At 38.4% G+C, this 17,912-nt stretch overlaps 2 protein-coding genes across 2 annotated transcripts in view; both read left to right on the top strand.

Moving 5' to 3' along the window:
• Positions 1-4,329: 4,329 nt before the first annotated feature.
• The window catches only part of LOC139698019 (gastric triacylglycerol lipase-like), a 40,955-nt gene continuing 27,372 nt past the window's right edge, over positions 4,330-17,912 (top strand). The window contains exons 1-4 of the mRNA XM_071596875.1: positions 4,330-4,338; positions 5,676-5,874; positions 8,817-8,931; positions 9,923-10,157. Of these exons, the coding sequence (XP_071452976.1) occupies positions 4,330-4,338; positions 5,676-5,874; positions 8,817-8,931; positions 9,923-10,157 (558 nt within the window). The remainder of the gene's footprint in view (positions 4,339-5,675; positions 5,875-8,816; positions 8,932-9,922; positions 10,158-17,912) is intronic.
• Positions 10,098-17,429, top strand: LOC139697888 (lipase 1-like). Its single transcript, XM_071596751.1, has 5 exons — positions 10,098-10,166; positions 10,369-10,524; positions 11,972-12,056; positions 12,149-12,288; positions 16,857-17,429. Exons 1-5 carry the CDS (start codon positions 10,161-10,163, stop codon positions 17,013-17,015), a joined length of 546 nt encoding a protein of 181 aa, XP_071452852.1. The 5' UTR covers positions 10,098-10,160; the 3' UTR covers positions 17,016-17,429.

The following is a 17,912-nucleotide window of genomic DNA, read 5'->3' as shown; positions in this document are numbered from 1 at the left end:
TGAAATTTTTTTGGGAGCCTGAGAAATAACGATGTAAGTTTTCCCTGAGCGTGATAGAAAACTTACGGAATAATATTCCATGTTTTACATTTACTTACGAACGACATAGATTTAAGGCCCCTACGCTTGGGGAGGTGGTCATCGACCGATGACTAACGCGGACGAAGTTGAAGCTCCTGATAATCACTCTTGGCAACGCACGGAATTTCTGAGGACTTTTCATGATCGCGTCACATGATCAAAGATTTATTAATAGTTTTCGTCATGGCAAAATTTATGTCTCCAGTGTTATCTTATAAAATCAAAGACCCTTGCGTCATCAGGGAAGTTTTTGATCGTCTTTTTTTGAACTTTGGCAAGGAAACTCTTATTTCATGAAAGACTATTTTGGAGATAGAACAGGGTGGTAGAGCTAGAATTTTGGAAATGGATTAAAAAAATATTACAGAGAAACAAAGCGCAGTGAGTTTAAATTACACTTCAAATTCATTTTGATAGCTGTAAAGGAAACACATCAAAGGAATAAAGCGGGTAAGTATTAAAGAAGCTTTTGAATTATGTAGGTTGTATGGAAATAGAATGGATTATTAAAGGAGATGTACTGCTTCACATGATTAAGACCATATTTAGAATATTTGCAAAGTATTTGGAATGCATATGATAAAGTTTCAATTAAGTAATTAAAAAACCTTCAAAAAATTGTCTAGATTTGCTAAAATTCTCCAAGAGAAATGAATAAGAGATGAAGACACTATCACTGACGGCTTCCAAATACCTTTTTATCATTGCACGATACGGAATCAAAACAAAAATCAAACGCCACGAATTCTAAATATTTTCAATCAAATTCAAAAAGCTATATTTAAAGATTTCCCCGAACATGCCCATGACTATAATATGTAGACATGCATGTATGCTTTATGCGTGCGTCTATGTATGCATACATACCTTCCCCATTAACAACCTTGCCATGGCGATGGCCTTGTGCGTTCCGATGACCCCTAAAGCTGTGCCGGCGGGAGCAATGATAATTGTTCATGGTAGGGCCACCCATGCCAATCGGTCGAAGGTTAGGAGCCAAACGAGAGGTAGTCCGCGAGGTATCTGTTCCGCAGTTAGGCGGCTGTAAGGGCGTCTGACCTCAGTGGGGCGGCCATTTGAGTGATAGAAAGCTTCACATTACAACACTATCGAGGCTAGCAACGGGGAACTACCTCAATTACTGAAACCAAAACAGTAGGTTGGACGCTTTAGTAAGAATGAGTACTGACAACTACAGGGCTGGACCCAATCAACTGCGTGTTGTGTCTAGAAGCGGGAGTGGCAAGCCTTCCGCGGTCGTTTTCGCACGAAACCCTTCAAAAGCAAAACCGAAAGAAGTAGCACAGAAAGGGCAGACGAAGACCGAATTAGATATAAAAGGTACTTTTAATGCTTGGAAATTATTGAGAAAAGAATTAAGAGAAAATATGAAGCGAAATATTGATAAGAAATATAAATATTTTAGGGCTTTACGAAGTGAGAGGGATAAAAAGCAGGGATTACTCAGGAGAAAGTTATAGAGTAATAAACAGCGGAGGTGAAGAAGGCCAATAAGTGGTGGTAGTAGTATAAAACAAAAGGTAGGTACAAGTATAGTAAACATAAATCAAGCGAATGATAGAATACTATTTGTAGAGTGGAAAGATAAATCAACGAACATGGTCATTGTTCGAGTCTATATGCCGGCCAGCAATCATAGGGAGAAAGATATCGAAGGGGTGTACGATCAATTACAGTCCACAACTGTGGGCGTTCCAATTGGGGAATTGGAACGTGACGAAAAGCGAAGAAAGAGATAGAAGTGACGTAGGGGATTATGGAATGGGAACGAAAAATGACCGCGGGGAGAAAGAAATAGAACACTGCAGGAGACAGGGATTAATCATAACAAACACTTGGTTAATACACCAAAAAAGGTGTAGGTATACATGAGAAGTGCTCAAGAATTCATATAGATATAAGTTAGACCATATCATGATTAGGCATAGATTTAGGAACAGCGTAATTATTTAGTAAGCATATTCCTCGGAAACGGTTGCGGATTTAGATCATAACTTAGTACTAATGGAGTGCAATGTGGAATTCAAGAGGATAAAACCGGAAAGATAATTGAGAAAAAAAAATGTAGAAGCTTGAACCAGAGCCACATGAAGGTAGTATCAGCAGGCTCTACAGAAAATAATAGATGAGGACAGGGAGCTAAGTACCATAGAAGAAAATAAGAACATATCAAAAAAGGGGAATCGAAAGCATAAATGAGACTACAAAAACAGTAAATAGAAAATTATCGTGAAAACCATGGATAATTAATTAGGAAAAGTAAACTAAGTTAGGTTGAAGTAAGCACAAAAATTTGAATAATATGCTGAGGCGGGAATATAATAGAGCGAAAGAAAGAAGTGTGGTGCCAGACGCAGTGCAAGAGAACGGAAAGTTTACGAAGTAAGGGCTAAATCAGTGTGCGGGAAATCAGGAAAATGAAAGCACTTTTCGGAAGTAAGAAGGTTATAATCGTAAAAAAATCAAAGATAAGTGAGGAAATGTTTCAATTTAAAAAGGTAGATTTGAGATAAATAGTAATAGAGAAGAAATATATTGAAAGATAATAGAATTTAGATGATATGAATAAGTGTGGTGTGGTGACTATGATGAAGATGAGAATATCTAAGGCCCAGGCTTACTTGATGGCGGTATAGGGGGTGAATTTTTGAATTAGCTTCGCGACGCGGCCCGAGAAAGATACGACGCCGGTATTAAAAAGCTGGTTACAAGGATGCAAAAAGTGATTGATCGTCAAGGCAGCTATGTAGAAAAATAGCTAAATGCTCAGCCTTTCCTACGAAGTACACAAAGTTGAGAATAAATTTGATTTTCCATGAAAAAAATAGGATACCTTACTTTTCGTATCGCCCTCGTAAAACCTAACGTAACCTGTAGAATACCGATAATTTGTACCCATAATTGAATACGTTGCGTAAATGGCTGGTGTTCTACCACCTATATCACACGCCGTTGCGAGGTACGTAGAGGTATTATGTCTTCATATTTATTTAAAAGCGCATATTTTAAAACTAAATGCATGTATTTTAATAAGTGTCTTATCAACTAACAAACTAACACTCCCACAAAATGCTCATGAAGCGGGTAAACTAGTAGAAAAAATATATTCATTACAAGTATAGGTACATATAGAATTTAAAAAACCTAGTTTATGTATGAATTAATGGTGAATGTCCTGACACCCATGTCACGCACCGTACTGAGAAATTACCAATACTCTCATTCTTGAACTCATTGGATCAAGTAAACAATGAATGTGCTCTCAAATTCATTAATCCAGATAATCTACTTATTATAGGTATGTTTAGGATAGTATTGGACAACTATTCACATTTCGTATCGCGCGGGTAACGTACACATCCGCCGTCAGCTCTTCATACCTTCTCCCCACCTTCGTGCCACCCAAAACGACTATGGCTCCTCCTTTCTCTACGATACACCCTTTAGCAATCATTGTCCCTTCCATAACGACTAATAAGATCCCACTACCACTCAATTTATTTTCCTTCCTGTTTTCTGCCGCCTTCCGTATTCACATTGAAATTTCCTCTCTTCACCCGCCTTTATTAAGACGTCATTTTTACTCTTCCTCTCTGTCGAAAACATATTCTTCATTTCTCTTGAACGCTACATTAAAAAAATATAAGAATCGAAGTTTTCCTGGAAATAAGGAAGTTATGTGTCTTATTCTTCATGCATTGTTTGGAAATTTTGCAACACATTAGGCGTGCGTTTATAGCTTTGCGCTCGCCTATTATATAAAGGGCTCTCCAATAAAAAGCCAGAGCAGTTGACGGAGCGGCAAGGATTGGGTAACTATCTCAGGCATTTACTGAACTGTTAGCGACTACTATACTAATCAACGTTGACGTATTTGTAAATGAAGGATTTGGATATTAAATATTGACCATTTGAAAGGCATTTAAACGAATAAAGGGATTTCCCAGCATTTACTAAGGTGTGTGTTTTGATTAAAATATTAAATTTCTTGTGCATTACTGAAACAGAGGATGTTATATTTATGTTTTTATTCCCTATGAAGGATTTTAGTGGAACATATAAACGCTCTCAGCGTACGATACAACCGTGACGATGAAGATTCCTGCCTGTATTATGGTCTTCCTTATCACCATCCTATTTTTCAACCAAGATCAGACACTGGGCTGGAATAGAATGCCAAAAGACATCAATATTTTGACTTTTCCATTCTATTCACCGGAAGTATCCATGGATGTTGTAAGTAATATTGGCATTAATATATGTTTAAACATAATATAAAATGAAATTTTAACCTTTAATTGAAGCATCATATGAGATATTTTTGCTCTCTGAGCGTATATGTTAGATTCTTTGTACCTGGGATCACGAGGAATGGCTCGTTATCGGGCATGAGGTGTCGAGGTGTCCAAGGGGCCGAAGCAGAGAGTTTGCAACATCCAAGTGCAAGGTGGTACTCGAAACCACGAATGTTAGGTCCTTAGGAGATCACGATACTCATCCGGCTATCTCTATTGGCATTAATAAATTTCCAAGCACTGGAGTAAAGATCATCACTTTAATACAAAGTCATTCCTTATGCATCTACTGCTCTCCTAATGCTAAATAACGGGCTATTTAGATGAGTTCGCAATGACTTAAATTAGGGTACGAAAGGGATAATTACTTTTTAAAATTATATAGTTCAATATATTTTTAAACCAACCAGAACACCATTAGACCAAACTTTTTGTTCTTCACTGAGATTTTTACTATATTTACCTAGGACATTTATTTGTCCTATCCATGCGTAGTGGTTCTGAATTCAATCGCTAAATTTAAGGTCGCTTAAAGTCAGGGGAGAAAAAACCGATTTTCTATCAATAAAAAAATTAACTATTTTATGCAAACTGGTGCAGCAATTATTCCATGAGAAAATGTTTTAAAATAGCTTATTTCAATTTTTACAGTCTCCACTTTAATGACAATGTGTAATTATTATTTGCCACCAAATTGATTAAAAGCCTGATTCTGCTTCCAGGCGGTAAAGACAAACAAACAATACGAAGAGTCTCGGCCGTATGCGAGGAGATGAGAGTTTCTTCAAAATTTTTGGCATGGTTACAATGAATTACAAAGAAAATTGCTAGAAAAAATTAGAAACACGACATGAATTGCACTTTTTCACTAAACGAGGAACCTATATTTAATTGCGCCATAGCCTTTTCAACTTTGCCTACATGTGCAGGAGAATAAACTCCCTGCCGTTAGACTGACAATACCTACCTTCGTAGCGACTATTTGACCATGAGAACAGAAAGGAGTCCAAGCAGTTTGATCGATAAAAGTACAAGTATGCCGACGGGACTAAATTAAATCCCCTAAGTCTATCCTAGAAATTCATGCAAAAATTACGAATTCTTCCGAGGTAGTAAACGTAGACGTAAAAAAATATCCTGTCGTTAAGGAGGCCTTAGCATTTCATACCTAGCTAATCCATCAAGTTTTAGACGCGAGTATTATCCTTAGCTAGTAATTTAGAGACAAAGAGGTATTACAACGCCAGCAATTCGAGGAAAACTTCTGTTATATTGCAGGAGGAACTGATAAACTACTATGGATACCCAGCCGAATCTCACACCATACAGACAGAGGACGGCTACTTACTCACACTTCATCGCATCCCTCACGGCAAAGCAGGGCCAACAGGGGGCCACCGACCCGTGGTTTTCCTCCAGCACGCAATCCTCCTCAGTTCTGCCGCCTGGGTGATCACAGGACCGGATGATGGTCTGGGTAAGCTACACAGAAACGAGTCATTATACCGACTTTTTCCCAACAGTGAGATCAATGGCGTACGCCCTATAGGAATGAGTTCATGAATCCGGGAAATTAGTTCCAGTGAGAGTTAGGCGAACTGCTTCATGAGCAAAATAACTCAAGAAAACTATAATTTTCGCATTAAACATCATTTTTTTCTCTAGGGCCATGGGTTCACATTACAAATTTTCACATTACATTCAATGAGATATTACAGTTATTTGGGTTTTTTTAACAAATTAATAAACACAAAAATCTCTGCTCGGATTTCTTCACAAGAATTTTGGCAAATATAGCAGGGACAAAAAGACAAAGATTCATCATAATAACAAGACTAATTGCTGACGTTTCATGCACTATTCAAATAAATATAGTATTGTGCAATTCTGTCTTAATTTTATTTGGTTTTCACATTTCTTATCACGTCCACTCACTCGTTGAAGCAACAACAATAACAGCAAATTTTCTACTTATGAAAACAAACTTTTAACCTGAATTATAACTCACACACACAAGAAGACGCGGTGGGAGAAAGGTACGACGCCGGTATTAAAAAGCTGGAAAAGGGTGCAAAAAGTGATTGATCGTCTAGACGACTTAATAGAAAAATAGTTAAATTCTCAGCCTTTCCTACGATGCATACATAATTGAGAATGAATTTGATTTTTCGTGAAAAAAATTGGAGACCTTACTTTTCGAATCGCCCTCGTATTTGAAGGTTTCCCTCGTGTACGCATTTGTTTACTGTTGAGATACAACTCTTATTAACTATTATATGTTGTCGTAATTTACAGGTGATTTTCTGAGTGCCCTCTTTTACCTGGTATGATAGTTGAGTCTGGCTCAAGTATCGTTATGTACTACGCATCTCAACTTCTAAGGTTGAACAATGCATCAACTTATGAGTACTACTGGGTCGCACCCAAAAGTGGTAGGACTGATTTCCTCTGACAGGAACGGAACGGTGGAGGGGGGTCTACTTGGCAGGGTAAGGTGGAGGGGGCTCTTAGCAACAGACCGACACCAACCTCAGTCACCTGCGGGCTGTCGTTGAGTGAGGACACCGTTGTTAGTGAAGCAAGTTTTTTGTCCGCGTTGAAAAACAAAATGAATCTGAATTTAGAGCAACGTTATTCCGTGAAGTTTTGTGCGAAACTCGGGAAGAAGGCAACTGAGACCCTCGATATGATCAAGCAGGCTTATGGGGACACTGCCTTAAGCCGTTTCACAGTATTTGAGTGGCACAAGTTGTTTACAGAGGGCAGGGAGCTCATTGAAGACGACCATCGCTCCGGACAGCCATCGACGGCAAGAACCTACACGAATGTGGACAGAGTGAGGACACTGCTAAACACAGACCGACGCTTAACCAGTGAATAAATTGCAGACCAGTTGCATCTGTCTGCATCCAACATCCAACGTATTATTTCACAGGATTTGGCCATGCGCAAGGTGTGCGCCAAGATGGTGCCGAAAATTCTGAGTGTCGACCAACAGGCAACGCGTGGGCGCATTTCCGAAGAAGTGTTAGCCAATTTGCACCGAGATGAAAATTGTTTGGACAATGTGATAACTGGTGATGAAACATGGGTTTTTCAATATGACCCCGAAACGAAAAGACAATCCGCGGAATGACACTTCCGCGTCCCCACGTCCAAAAAAGGCTCGCATGAGCAAATCAAAAATATGTTGATTGTGTTTTTCGACCGTCTTGGAGTGGTTCACAAGGAGTTTGTCCCACCAGGGGAGACTGTGAATGCGAACTTTTACGTGCAGGTGCTCACCCGCCTCCGAGAACGCGTGAAAAGAGTCCGACCAGCCATCGCAAACTGCTGGGTGCTTCATCATGACTACGCGCCGTGCCATGGCGCGCTCGTCGTCAGACAGCTCCTGGCCAAATACGGCGTTGCCACGTTGCCACACCCGCACTATTATCCCGATCTGGCACCACCGGACTTCTTCTTCTTCCCCCTGATGAAAAGACAGCTCAAGGGACGACGTTTTGACTCGATGAAGGCCGTTCAAGAGGCTTCGACGAGGGTCATAAACGGCATCCCCAAAGAAAATTTCCAGCGGGCGTACAGGGAATGGGAGCAACGTTATACTTAGTGTGTAGCAGCTCAAGGAGCATACTTTGAAGATTATTAAGTCGATGTAAGTATGTCGTCAATAAAAGTCTTGTAAAAAAATCAGTTCTACTACTTTTGGGTGCAACCCTGTATGTCACTACCGAAGAAATTCCGGATATAAATTAATCACAGCAGAATTAAGTTGAAATACAACACATAAGCTGTACGCATAAACAATTGAAGATTTGTCTTTGGTGATTTAAATTCAATGAAGTTGAATTTTTAAAGTTGCTTAAACTTTAAATATCGTTCCTTTGGATTAAAAATTTGATCCAAGAAGGTTTGAGGAAAAAATTTTAATGCCAAGTTAAATTTTTCTAATTCGTATTTGCTGTAAGAGCTCTCCACATAGTCGCCTTTTGTGTAAGTATCTTCGAAATTATTCGCTCCTTTTCTAATATCTAATTGTATGATGCACCGTGAAAATATTTTAATCAAATATGTCATATTTTATAGTTCATTTATAAAGTGAATACCTTTCAATTATTAATTCGATTCGAAGAAAGCAATGAAGGGTATTTAAAAAATTCTATTTTAAAAATGAAGCTGTATGTTTGACGAAAACGAGATCTGCTCCCTTAATCTCCACCACTGCTCAAAGTAATTGAGGGTGGAGAGCTAGTTCATTTCTCATGAATATTCCTACTTATTAATCAGAATAAGGACTGATATGCCCCTTCCTAAAGCATAATAAAAGTGGTAGAATATTTCTTTTGGTTTATGAGGCATATATAAGCGCGTCCATCGATTTCCAGAAACCCCTGAACTTTGTGTTCATCTTTTTCACAGCGTTCATCCTTGCCGACGCCGGATATGATGTATGGATGGGTAACTGTAGGGGGAACACCTATTCCAGGGGACATATCAGCAAGCCACCTGATTCCATGAGATACTGGGACTTCAGGTAAATGATTTTCTTAGGGTAAATCATTAGCGATCCATTCTGATCGATGTAAATTGACGCCAGAGAAAAGGATTGATTCCTTGTTAATATACCTGTAGTTAATCATTAATTTCCATAATTATTGGTTTAAAATGTTACCAGATTAATAATAATAACCGGATTTCAGCCATCTCCAACCAGATAATGTTGTTTAACAATCACCCATCCAGCTTTAAACAAACGGATAAATTAAAAATACTCCCATTTATCCGAAGGTTGAGATTTACGCGATGAATATCATAATTTAGTCAAGGTACTAGGTGGTGCATTATTCCTTAGGAGGTGTAGTGCCATTCTTTCACTGATTATTTACTGAGATAATTTATTTGAAACCGCCGGGAGTGATTCCGGTTCAAAGACTAACATAACGTAGCGAAAGCATTAAAAAATATGTTTAGCATGGTAATTCAGTTTATCTCAATTATATCTTTACCAATAAAAACATTACAATTTAAATTCAATTTACTCATAAAAAAGAAAATTCAGGTAAAAATAATATATGCATAATTAATGATGATTACATATAGATATGTTATAGCTACTTAAATTTTTATTAAGCCATTTTGGTACATCAATCGGTGTCTATTTAAGTCCATCAACCGAGATTTTTTCAAACATGTATAAACATCGCAACAACCATTAAATTTATTCCTGTCTCAACCTCGCTTACCAAGCACCCACCTATCTAAACACATCCTTCCACTGCTGCTCATTGTGTCATGATTCCATATTCCTTACCTTTGATCTCTTTCTACCCTCTTTACATATTCGGTGGAATTGCGTGCAAGTATATCTTACTTGTTCTGAATCTCCTGCATTCAAACCCTAAAGGTTAGACGGTCCATATAATATTTCCCTTCGCCTAGGTGAACGATCGGGGAGGTGCATCCTTCGGTCGTTGTGTCAATACCTTCCCTAAAGCGAGTACTCCTCTCACTTTCTTCTTATGCAGCTGGCACGAAATGGCCAGGTATGACTTGACGGCGGGGATCAATTACGCGCTGAAGAAGGCGCACCGCCGGAAGCTGACGTACGTGGGCCACGCGACCGGAGCGAACATGTTCTACATCATGTGTTCCCTCCGTCCAGAGTACAATTCGAGGATAGATGCGCAGTTTTCCCTTGCGCCGGACGCCATCTTTGACACGCATTTGGAAGCAAGGAGTGGAGATGGGCATTTCATACGAGTTATGAACGTACGTGTATGCAATTACTTCGAATTTCAACGAATTTGTTGGCCATATCGCCTTAAAAAAATACAATTTTTTGTCACCAAATTCCAACGTGAAATTTTTATTCGTTAATATCTGTGCTAAAATTATTTATGTAAGTAGCTTATAGCGGACACTGGCATTTACGCCCAAATTTTCATATTTAGTGTTTCTTTTAATTTCTCAGGGATTGCTGATGTTTCTCAGTAACAACGATGCGAGAGCAAATGCTGGGCATCAGTTTCTTTCATTAAATTCTCTGTGCACCAATGGCCATCTATTACCATTATGCCATATTCTGTTACTCCCTATGCAGGGATTTCAGATCAGTAACTTTGATGAGGTAAGTCCATTGAAATAAGGCTTAAAATAATGCAAAACAATTTTAATGCTCAGAACGCCTTTCATTGGAGAACATTGCATGTTGACTGTTTACCCTCGATAACATACTCGTATACTGTCGACGCTCAAAATCAGACCGGTTAAGTTATCAAATAACCCTTCGAAAAATCGTTTCACTTACCTTTATCTTTAATTAATGGTAGCCTACCTTTAAGGGCTCTTTTAAATGAACACAGACTAATCACCGCAGCATTTCTAAGGCCTACCTAAACTGACATAACGTGAAATCCTAACTAACTCATCTTCAGTTTCACAGCCTGTATATATTCCTTTAGGTACTTACTTAATTTACTTAATTCAAAACCAACGCTTGCCAAAAAATTACGAAAAGAATTAAGTGATCACTGTCAAATATTTAAGCAATTTCGTCCTCCAGAATAATTTATAAGATTGAAGAATACATGAGAACGTTTCAATAAAGAAAGATCATATTTCAACAATATACCTTTATTCAAACTACAACTATCATGTACCTTCTCAAAGTGGTTCCCATTAGAAATGTTTACGTATCACACCTTTTTCCGATCTTAGGAGACATTCTTGAAGACAATTTTGAAAGGTGTTTCAAATTCGTCTAGAGCGCTTTTCAACTTTAAGGCGTGCACACAGTGGAAAATTTATATGGAGATTAGAAACAAACTTTACCTTTATTTTCGCTAAAGATTCATCAACAGAATTAGCAAAATGTGGCCAGCTTTTCGCGGTAAATCATCCAGCCTATTGTTTAGAATTGTAGCCTTTTGCAATTTATATGACCCCAAATAATTTTTTGCTAAACCCATAGAGTATGCTGCATTCATAGTTGTGTGTAGTGGTACGACGAACAAACCACTTCTTGAACACCGAAAAATTATACATCATAACTCTTCCAACAGAAAGCTTACTTTTCACTTTGCCCAAGTTAACACTAAGACTTTTACAAAACATCGTTTATGCTTTATTAATGCTCGAGATTTCTACACTGAGCTTTGCTTTTTGCTCTCAATAACAAAATAATGTATTCAAGCTTCATCGCCAATGATAAACTTCAAAAAAACCTTGTTATCTTCCTATAATTTCGGTCTCAACTGCAAACAAACCAACATGGGAACATCCTCTGGTTCGGGTATGATGAGCAGTCTCGGAACTCATCGCGCTCAAACACGTCGTAATAGATCGTCGCGCAATATTTCTTTAACCATCGTAAATGGTAGGTTACCTATTAATTAATAATACAACAACGGATGATCTTATAATAAATGGGTAAACGGGAAGAAGACTCACTTATAAAAGCTATTCGATCATTATATCATGGCGTTTAGAATAAAATTCATAAGATGTTGGAATATAAACGGTTGTTATGACGAGTAAAACTATCACTGATTCTGATGTTTTGATTGATTTTGTAGAAGACGCTGCCAAAGATCATACAGAATTTTCCGGCTGGAACGTCATTAAAAACCCTTCTCCACTATCTGCAATGCGTTTACATGGGTAAGTAGTTTCGCTATCAATAATTCAGCAGTGTGGAGTTGACTACTTCGTTTATCACTGAAATTATCAACGTTGATTTTCTCTTTTTGCAGGGAGGTACGCTGAGATGGATTATTACCCCATTAATTTACAAATATACCATGAAATGTCCCCTCCGTTATATATTCTAACAAGAGTAGAAGTCCCTGTGTACATCCACTACGCCCCGAATGACCCCATATCGACAGAAATGGTAAGTAAACAATAAGAAACCTGAGGTAATCCTTCATTGATATGAAGAACCGCGTATTTCACCGAGTATTCAGAAACTCATCCGCGTGTTTATTGTTTATTAATCCATTAGAGCTAAGTAAATCACAAACAAGGATAAACATGGGTGGTTATCATGTGAATTGGTACATATCTTAGTACCTGAAAAGTTTCGTTCCCGCAGCAGCCATACCCAAATAAAGCACGAAATTACACAGCAAGAAAATGATTTCAAGGCTCAAAAATGTCTCTTGGAAAGTTTATTCTTCGGTGGAAAAGATAATCATTATTTTTTATCCCGGTTCCATGGCATTTTGTTTCGGATTTTGGTTGAAGGGGAATTTGCATCACATGGTATCTCTCTTGTTCAATTGCAATACTCATTATAACAGTAAGCATGTGAAAATAATTGGGTAAAAACAGAGGTATAATTTTACTTTTGTAATGCTAAATACCTTAAATGCCCATGTTTTCGGCAGCTCCCTTATTCATATTCTCTCCAAATATCTTACAGCAGCTTTAAATCACTTCTTAACCTTACTAATTCATGCATGTCTTAGTTTCGTAACTTATGGGAAAATGGCCTAGGTTTCTTGGGTTCTCGTATTTCCGTCTTCTTTTCTAATTACTCTTAAATGTGTTGTTATCCACGGCAGACTGGTGCCAACTCACAGATTCACCAGAAAGCAATAAGTATTACCCTCTACTCTAACCACACTCCTGTAACCCAAAATGACGATAGAAGAAAAAAATAAAGGTATTGTACATGGCTAGAACTAATATCATACTATTATTTGGAGTCTAAGATTTCAGATAGTCTTTTGATAAAGTCAAACTGAACACCGCTGCACTTCTGAGCATCGCCTGACTAGACACTCAACGGTTGAATAAACCTTTCTCTAATCAGTATTCAATTTACCACCCCTTATTCCGTATAACATGCCTATCCTTTTCTTTCTACTTGCTAAAAGTTCTCCTTTATATCACAGTCCAACATTTCCAATCAAAAAGCTATAGATCCACCTTTCCTGCCTCTTTCAGATTTTTACTAACTATGCTCACTCCTTCCACAACGAGCCTAGCACATCCCGGTATCCTTTCTTCCGATTTCCCCGTTTCCACATCCATAGATTGAAAGACTCCCATTGGCTCTTATTATGTTGCTTCAACGACCGGGTTTCCGAGACCTACAAAACGATATTCTATATCTACGTTTTCACAAATATTTTCTTAATATCTGCATCTGCAAGTTTCCTCAAGGTCGGATTTGAAAATGAACAAACATAATGTTTTCAATGAAAACTCTCTGTATTTTTAAGGGACAGAAATATGATACTATATTAGGATTTATACATTCTCTAACTGCGACGAGCGAGTTGCACCGAATTTGCATCCATATTCATTTAAGGTAATCTATAGGTAAAGGTAGGTTTTGGATGGACACAACTACCAAATAAATATTTTGTTTCTAACAAAATACAACATCAAGACACCCAACATCCTCATACACTACCATTTGCTCCATTTTGTCATTGTATACTTACTTCAACCTTTCATCTTATCCAAAATCTCTATTTTATTCCTACCCTTTCCTCGTTTGCATAGCATTCTCCCCTTTACCATTATCTTCAACATCCCAATGCCAATCAATATGATTTTCATCCATTTTTCCTGTCCACATATAATTTCTCCCAACAATCCTCTATGCTCCTCCGAGTTTTGACAAGCCTTTTCTTGGCATCCTTACTCAATGTCCCTGTCATGAATTCCTCCACCTTGTGAAAGCCTCTTTGCACAGTTCAATTCTTCTCCTTACGTCCCTACTTTTTGAACTATTTTGGTGCAAAACACTTCCGAGATACATAAGCTGTTCCACCTGGTCTTGTTTTTGCCTACCTATTTTAGCGTTGAGTTTATTCATTGTCTTTCTGAAAAATTGCATGACCTTTGTTTTATTAATATTGATTCTCATCCCATATCTATCGCACTGAATTTCCAATTCACTCAGCAATTCTTGAAACCCCTTGGCTGGCTGACAAATTCGAGCGTGGTCATCAGCTTAGCTAACTGATTTTACGAATTTACCTTCGACGATCATTCCAACCTCCAGTTCTTCCCATGCCTCTGTAATCATTTGTTCCACATACACGTTGAACAGCACCGGTGATAATGGAAAACCCTGCCATACACCTCATCCTAACACGGCCCATCCGGACTATCCGTTCCCCACTCTCACCTGAGTAGTCGGAGACATGTACAGGTGGCGTATTTGGTTCCTGTTCCTCCAATCTATTCCTATTTTTTGCAATATACTCATTAGTTTTCCCCAATTCACCCTATCAAACCCCTTTTCAAAATCTACGAAGCAGAAAAATACGTCCTAATTGTATTCTATATTCCTCTCCCATCCTATTCAATACTCCTCTCCCTCTCTATCTCATTACTGTAATGGCATCACGCGTGCCTCTACCCTTCCTAAACTCAAACTGATCATCCTCTAAGTAATAATTTGCCCTGCTCTCTATCCTTTTGTTAATAATCCTGAGAACAACTTAAGCTGCGTGGGATATCAAACTTATTGTCCTGTAGTCCTCACATAATTGAAGAATATGAGTCCTGGCGACTACGGGACTCGGCCCAATCGGCCGTGTATCGTGTCCTAAAATTCCCTATATTGTCCATCATCATATTTTTGAGAATAATTATTGATGTGGTTTCCCGTTCCCTACCTCAAAAGTTTTTTTAAAGTGATGCCATTAGTCAATGGCCACCTCACTGGGGTCAGACGTCTTTGCCGCCGCCTCTCTGAGGAACAGAGGCTGCGTGGACTACTGCATGGTACCAGAGCAGTGGGAAAGGCAAGGCTTCCCCGGTCGTCATCTCACGAAACCCTTGCAAAGGAAAACCGACAGCAGCAGGAGAGAAGACGCAGGAGAAGAATACCAAATTAGTTAGAATAGCGGTGGGGACGAGAGCCAACGAGGGGTTGCCATAATATAAAATAAAGAGTTAGAAAGAAGCGTAGTCAACATAGAATAAGCAACGGATAGAATATTAAAAGTAGAGATAAAAGCAGAACCGACGAACTTAGTTATTATTCAGGTATACATGCCATCGATCAACCATAAGGAAGAAGAGATCGATAGGATATACGATCAGTTAGAGGACATAATCGCATGTGTTCCTGCTGGGAAACATTTGATAGTGATGGGGGATTAGAATGCGACAATAGGCGAAGGAAGAGATGGTGATGAGGTCGGGGACTACGGTTTTGGCACGAGGAATGACCGCGGGGAGAAAGCAAATATGTACTCCAGGAGACAGGGATAAGTCATCACCAACACTTGGTTTAGACACCGTAGAAGGCGTATGCCAGGTGACTCAGAAAGGTATCAGTTAGATTATATTATGATTAGGCATGGATTTTGGATTAGTGTGATCGATTCGAACAGTTACCCGGAAGTTAATGCGGACTCTGACAACAATTTAGTAGTTATGAACAATAGGGTCCGTTTCAAAAGGATAAATTGGGGGCGGCGAGTTGGTAAATTAAATATGGAAGTATTAATTGGATTGATAAAAAAGGGGTACGAGTAGGCTGTAGAGGAAATAATGAATGAGGGAAGAGCTGAGTATTAACGGGGAGCGGAGGGGCTATGTGCACACATATCCTCTCCGCTCTTACCCCGAGAACGGCATTCTGATGATGACGGATGTGCTGTCTAACGTCAAAACTACAAATGTGAGAGTACGTTTTATGTGTTTCTGTGTTTAAATATCTGAAAAGGTGGTGGCGGAACATCCCACATTTAACTCACACAAGGTGGTGGAGGGACACAAGGGAAGGGGGGGTTTGTGTCTCGCGAGGTCAAAGTTTACGAAAGAAAGTTGATGGAAAGGAGTGGAGAGGAGGAAATGAACTGCATGTCTTTGAGGAGGGGGGTGTTCTTCTTTTCTCGTTGGACAATTTCCAATTGGCTATTTTTTTCTATTATTCGACACTTGTAATTGAATTCTCGTACGTGGTTGGTATAGAGTACGTGTTTAGCGATCATTGATTTAGTATTACCTAAGATCGTGCACTTCTTATGTTCTTTGAAATGGGTGGAGATATTCCTACCCGTTTGGCCCTCATTTATGGCTTTGCATTTATACTGCATCGCATTCACACCACTTTTCCATGTATTGTCAATGGCATATTTGTTTTTTCACAGTTAGGATATGTTGAAGGGGATGTAAAAAGAGACTCTCAATTTGTCCTTTGGGAGTGCATTGGCTAACTAGTACGATGTGTTGTTGATTAAAGGGATTTTGCACCATTTTCGGGTTTCCATGGTCCGTTTTCAGGGTGGAGACTCATATGTTTGACTAAGATCACATCACGCTTGAAGCTACTCAAATTTCGGGGTATATTGTGAATGTTTCGCAAGGTGGATCAAGTGTCATTTTCCTCTCGAAATGTGTAAAACAGCATATTGTGCTTTCTTCATATTTATCTATAATCGTCAACACCCAATGGTAATTTAAAATATATTTTATTTTTATTTTCAGGAAGCACGGACTCTGTACGACATATTCCCAAACTCCCAGGGAATATTTCCAGTTCCATCAAGCTCTTTCTCCCATTTCGACTTTCTCTGGGGGCAAAACACGACGGTACTGCTTTACGAACGACTGCTTGAACAAATGAATACCATCAGAAGAAATTGAGAGTTGGAAGATATCTTGGAAATCCATTTGGGAACGGTTCCCGACCCGTGACATTACTCACTTTGTCTAGTGGTGTTGAATGTGACGAAAAATACTGTATTGCTGGGGACACAAAATCAAATATTATAAAATAATGAGAGTTTATACAGTTATTTACGATTTTGAGTCCCCATCAGTTGATGGCCAAAAAGCGTTTTCCTCATAAATAAATTTCTCTGAATACTTGGATTTAATAAAATATTTTCTTATTTGAATTCCATCCAGGATGATTGAATGAAAAGCTTTAAATTTTAAATAACATATGGGCGAGGAAACGGTGGCCTTTGTTAAAATTTTTCCCAAAGAAGAATATAAATCAAATACATCGGCGGGAGTTGATTAGCTATGGTTTCTATTACTCTACTGTATGGAATACTTAATGACTAAAATTTAAGATGAAAAATAGTTTTAAAAAAATTAAAATTATTTCACCTTCTCTGTCATACATTAAAGATTCAATAAACTTTATGAAATATATATTAAAATATTATTACTCTGCTTATAAAATTCCATCTTTCAAAGTCTCTTCACCAAAGTCTCACCAAATGTCTCCGATAGCCTTCCGATTCATCCCGGTCAACCAGTTCCCAGTATTTAAATCTCACATATTGATTAGAAAATTTGTTAAAAAGTATTTAGTGTGATAAATCCTCCGGGCCCGATCAAATACCTGCTCGTACACACACACACACATATATATTTTATGCAAGATTATGAAACATATACATAGTTACCAGATAGATCGTGCGCCACCTCGATATTTAGGAGTTAAAGATGAAAAATCTGCAACGTTTACGAAATTTTAGATCTTGCGAGACACAACTTGCGCTTCTTGTTCATGATACTCTTATATGGGAA

The sequence above is a fragment of the Hetaerina americana genome, unplaced genomic scaffold (assembly GCF_022747635.1).
Source record: "Hetaerina americana unplaced genomic scaffold, ioHetAmer1.1.p SCAF_8, whole genome shotgun sequence".
In the NCBI taxonomy this organism is placed as follows: Eukaryota; Metazoa; Arthropoda; class Insecta; order Odonata; family Calopterygidae; genus Hetaerina; species Hetaerina americana.
The sequence above is the reverse complement of the archived record's forward strand: the minus strand, read 5'-3'. Positions and strand labels throughout refer to the sequence as shown.

What these genes read in the sequence shown, in the direction of transcription:
- LOC139697888 (XM_071596751.1), top strand. An exon ending in TCTGCAATGCGTTTACATGG is followed by an intron (nt 12,057 to 12,148) that starts GTAAGTAGTTTC and finishes CTCTTTTTGCAG; the next exon opens with GGAGGTACGCTGAGATGGAT. An exon ending in ACCCCATATCGACAGAAATG is followed by an intron (nt 12,289 to 16,856) that starts GTAAGTAAACAA and finishes TTTTATTTTCAG; the next exon opens with GAAGCACGGACTCTGTACGA.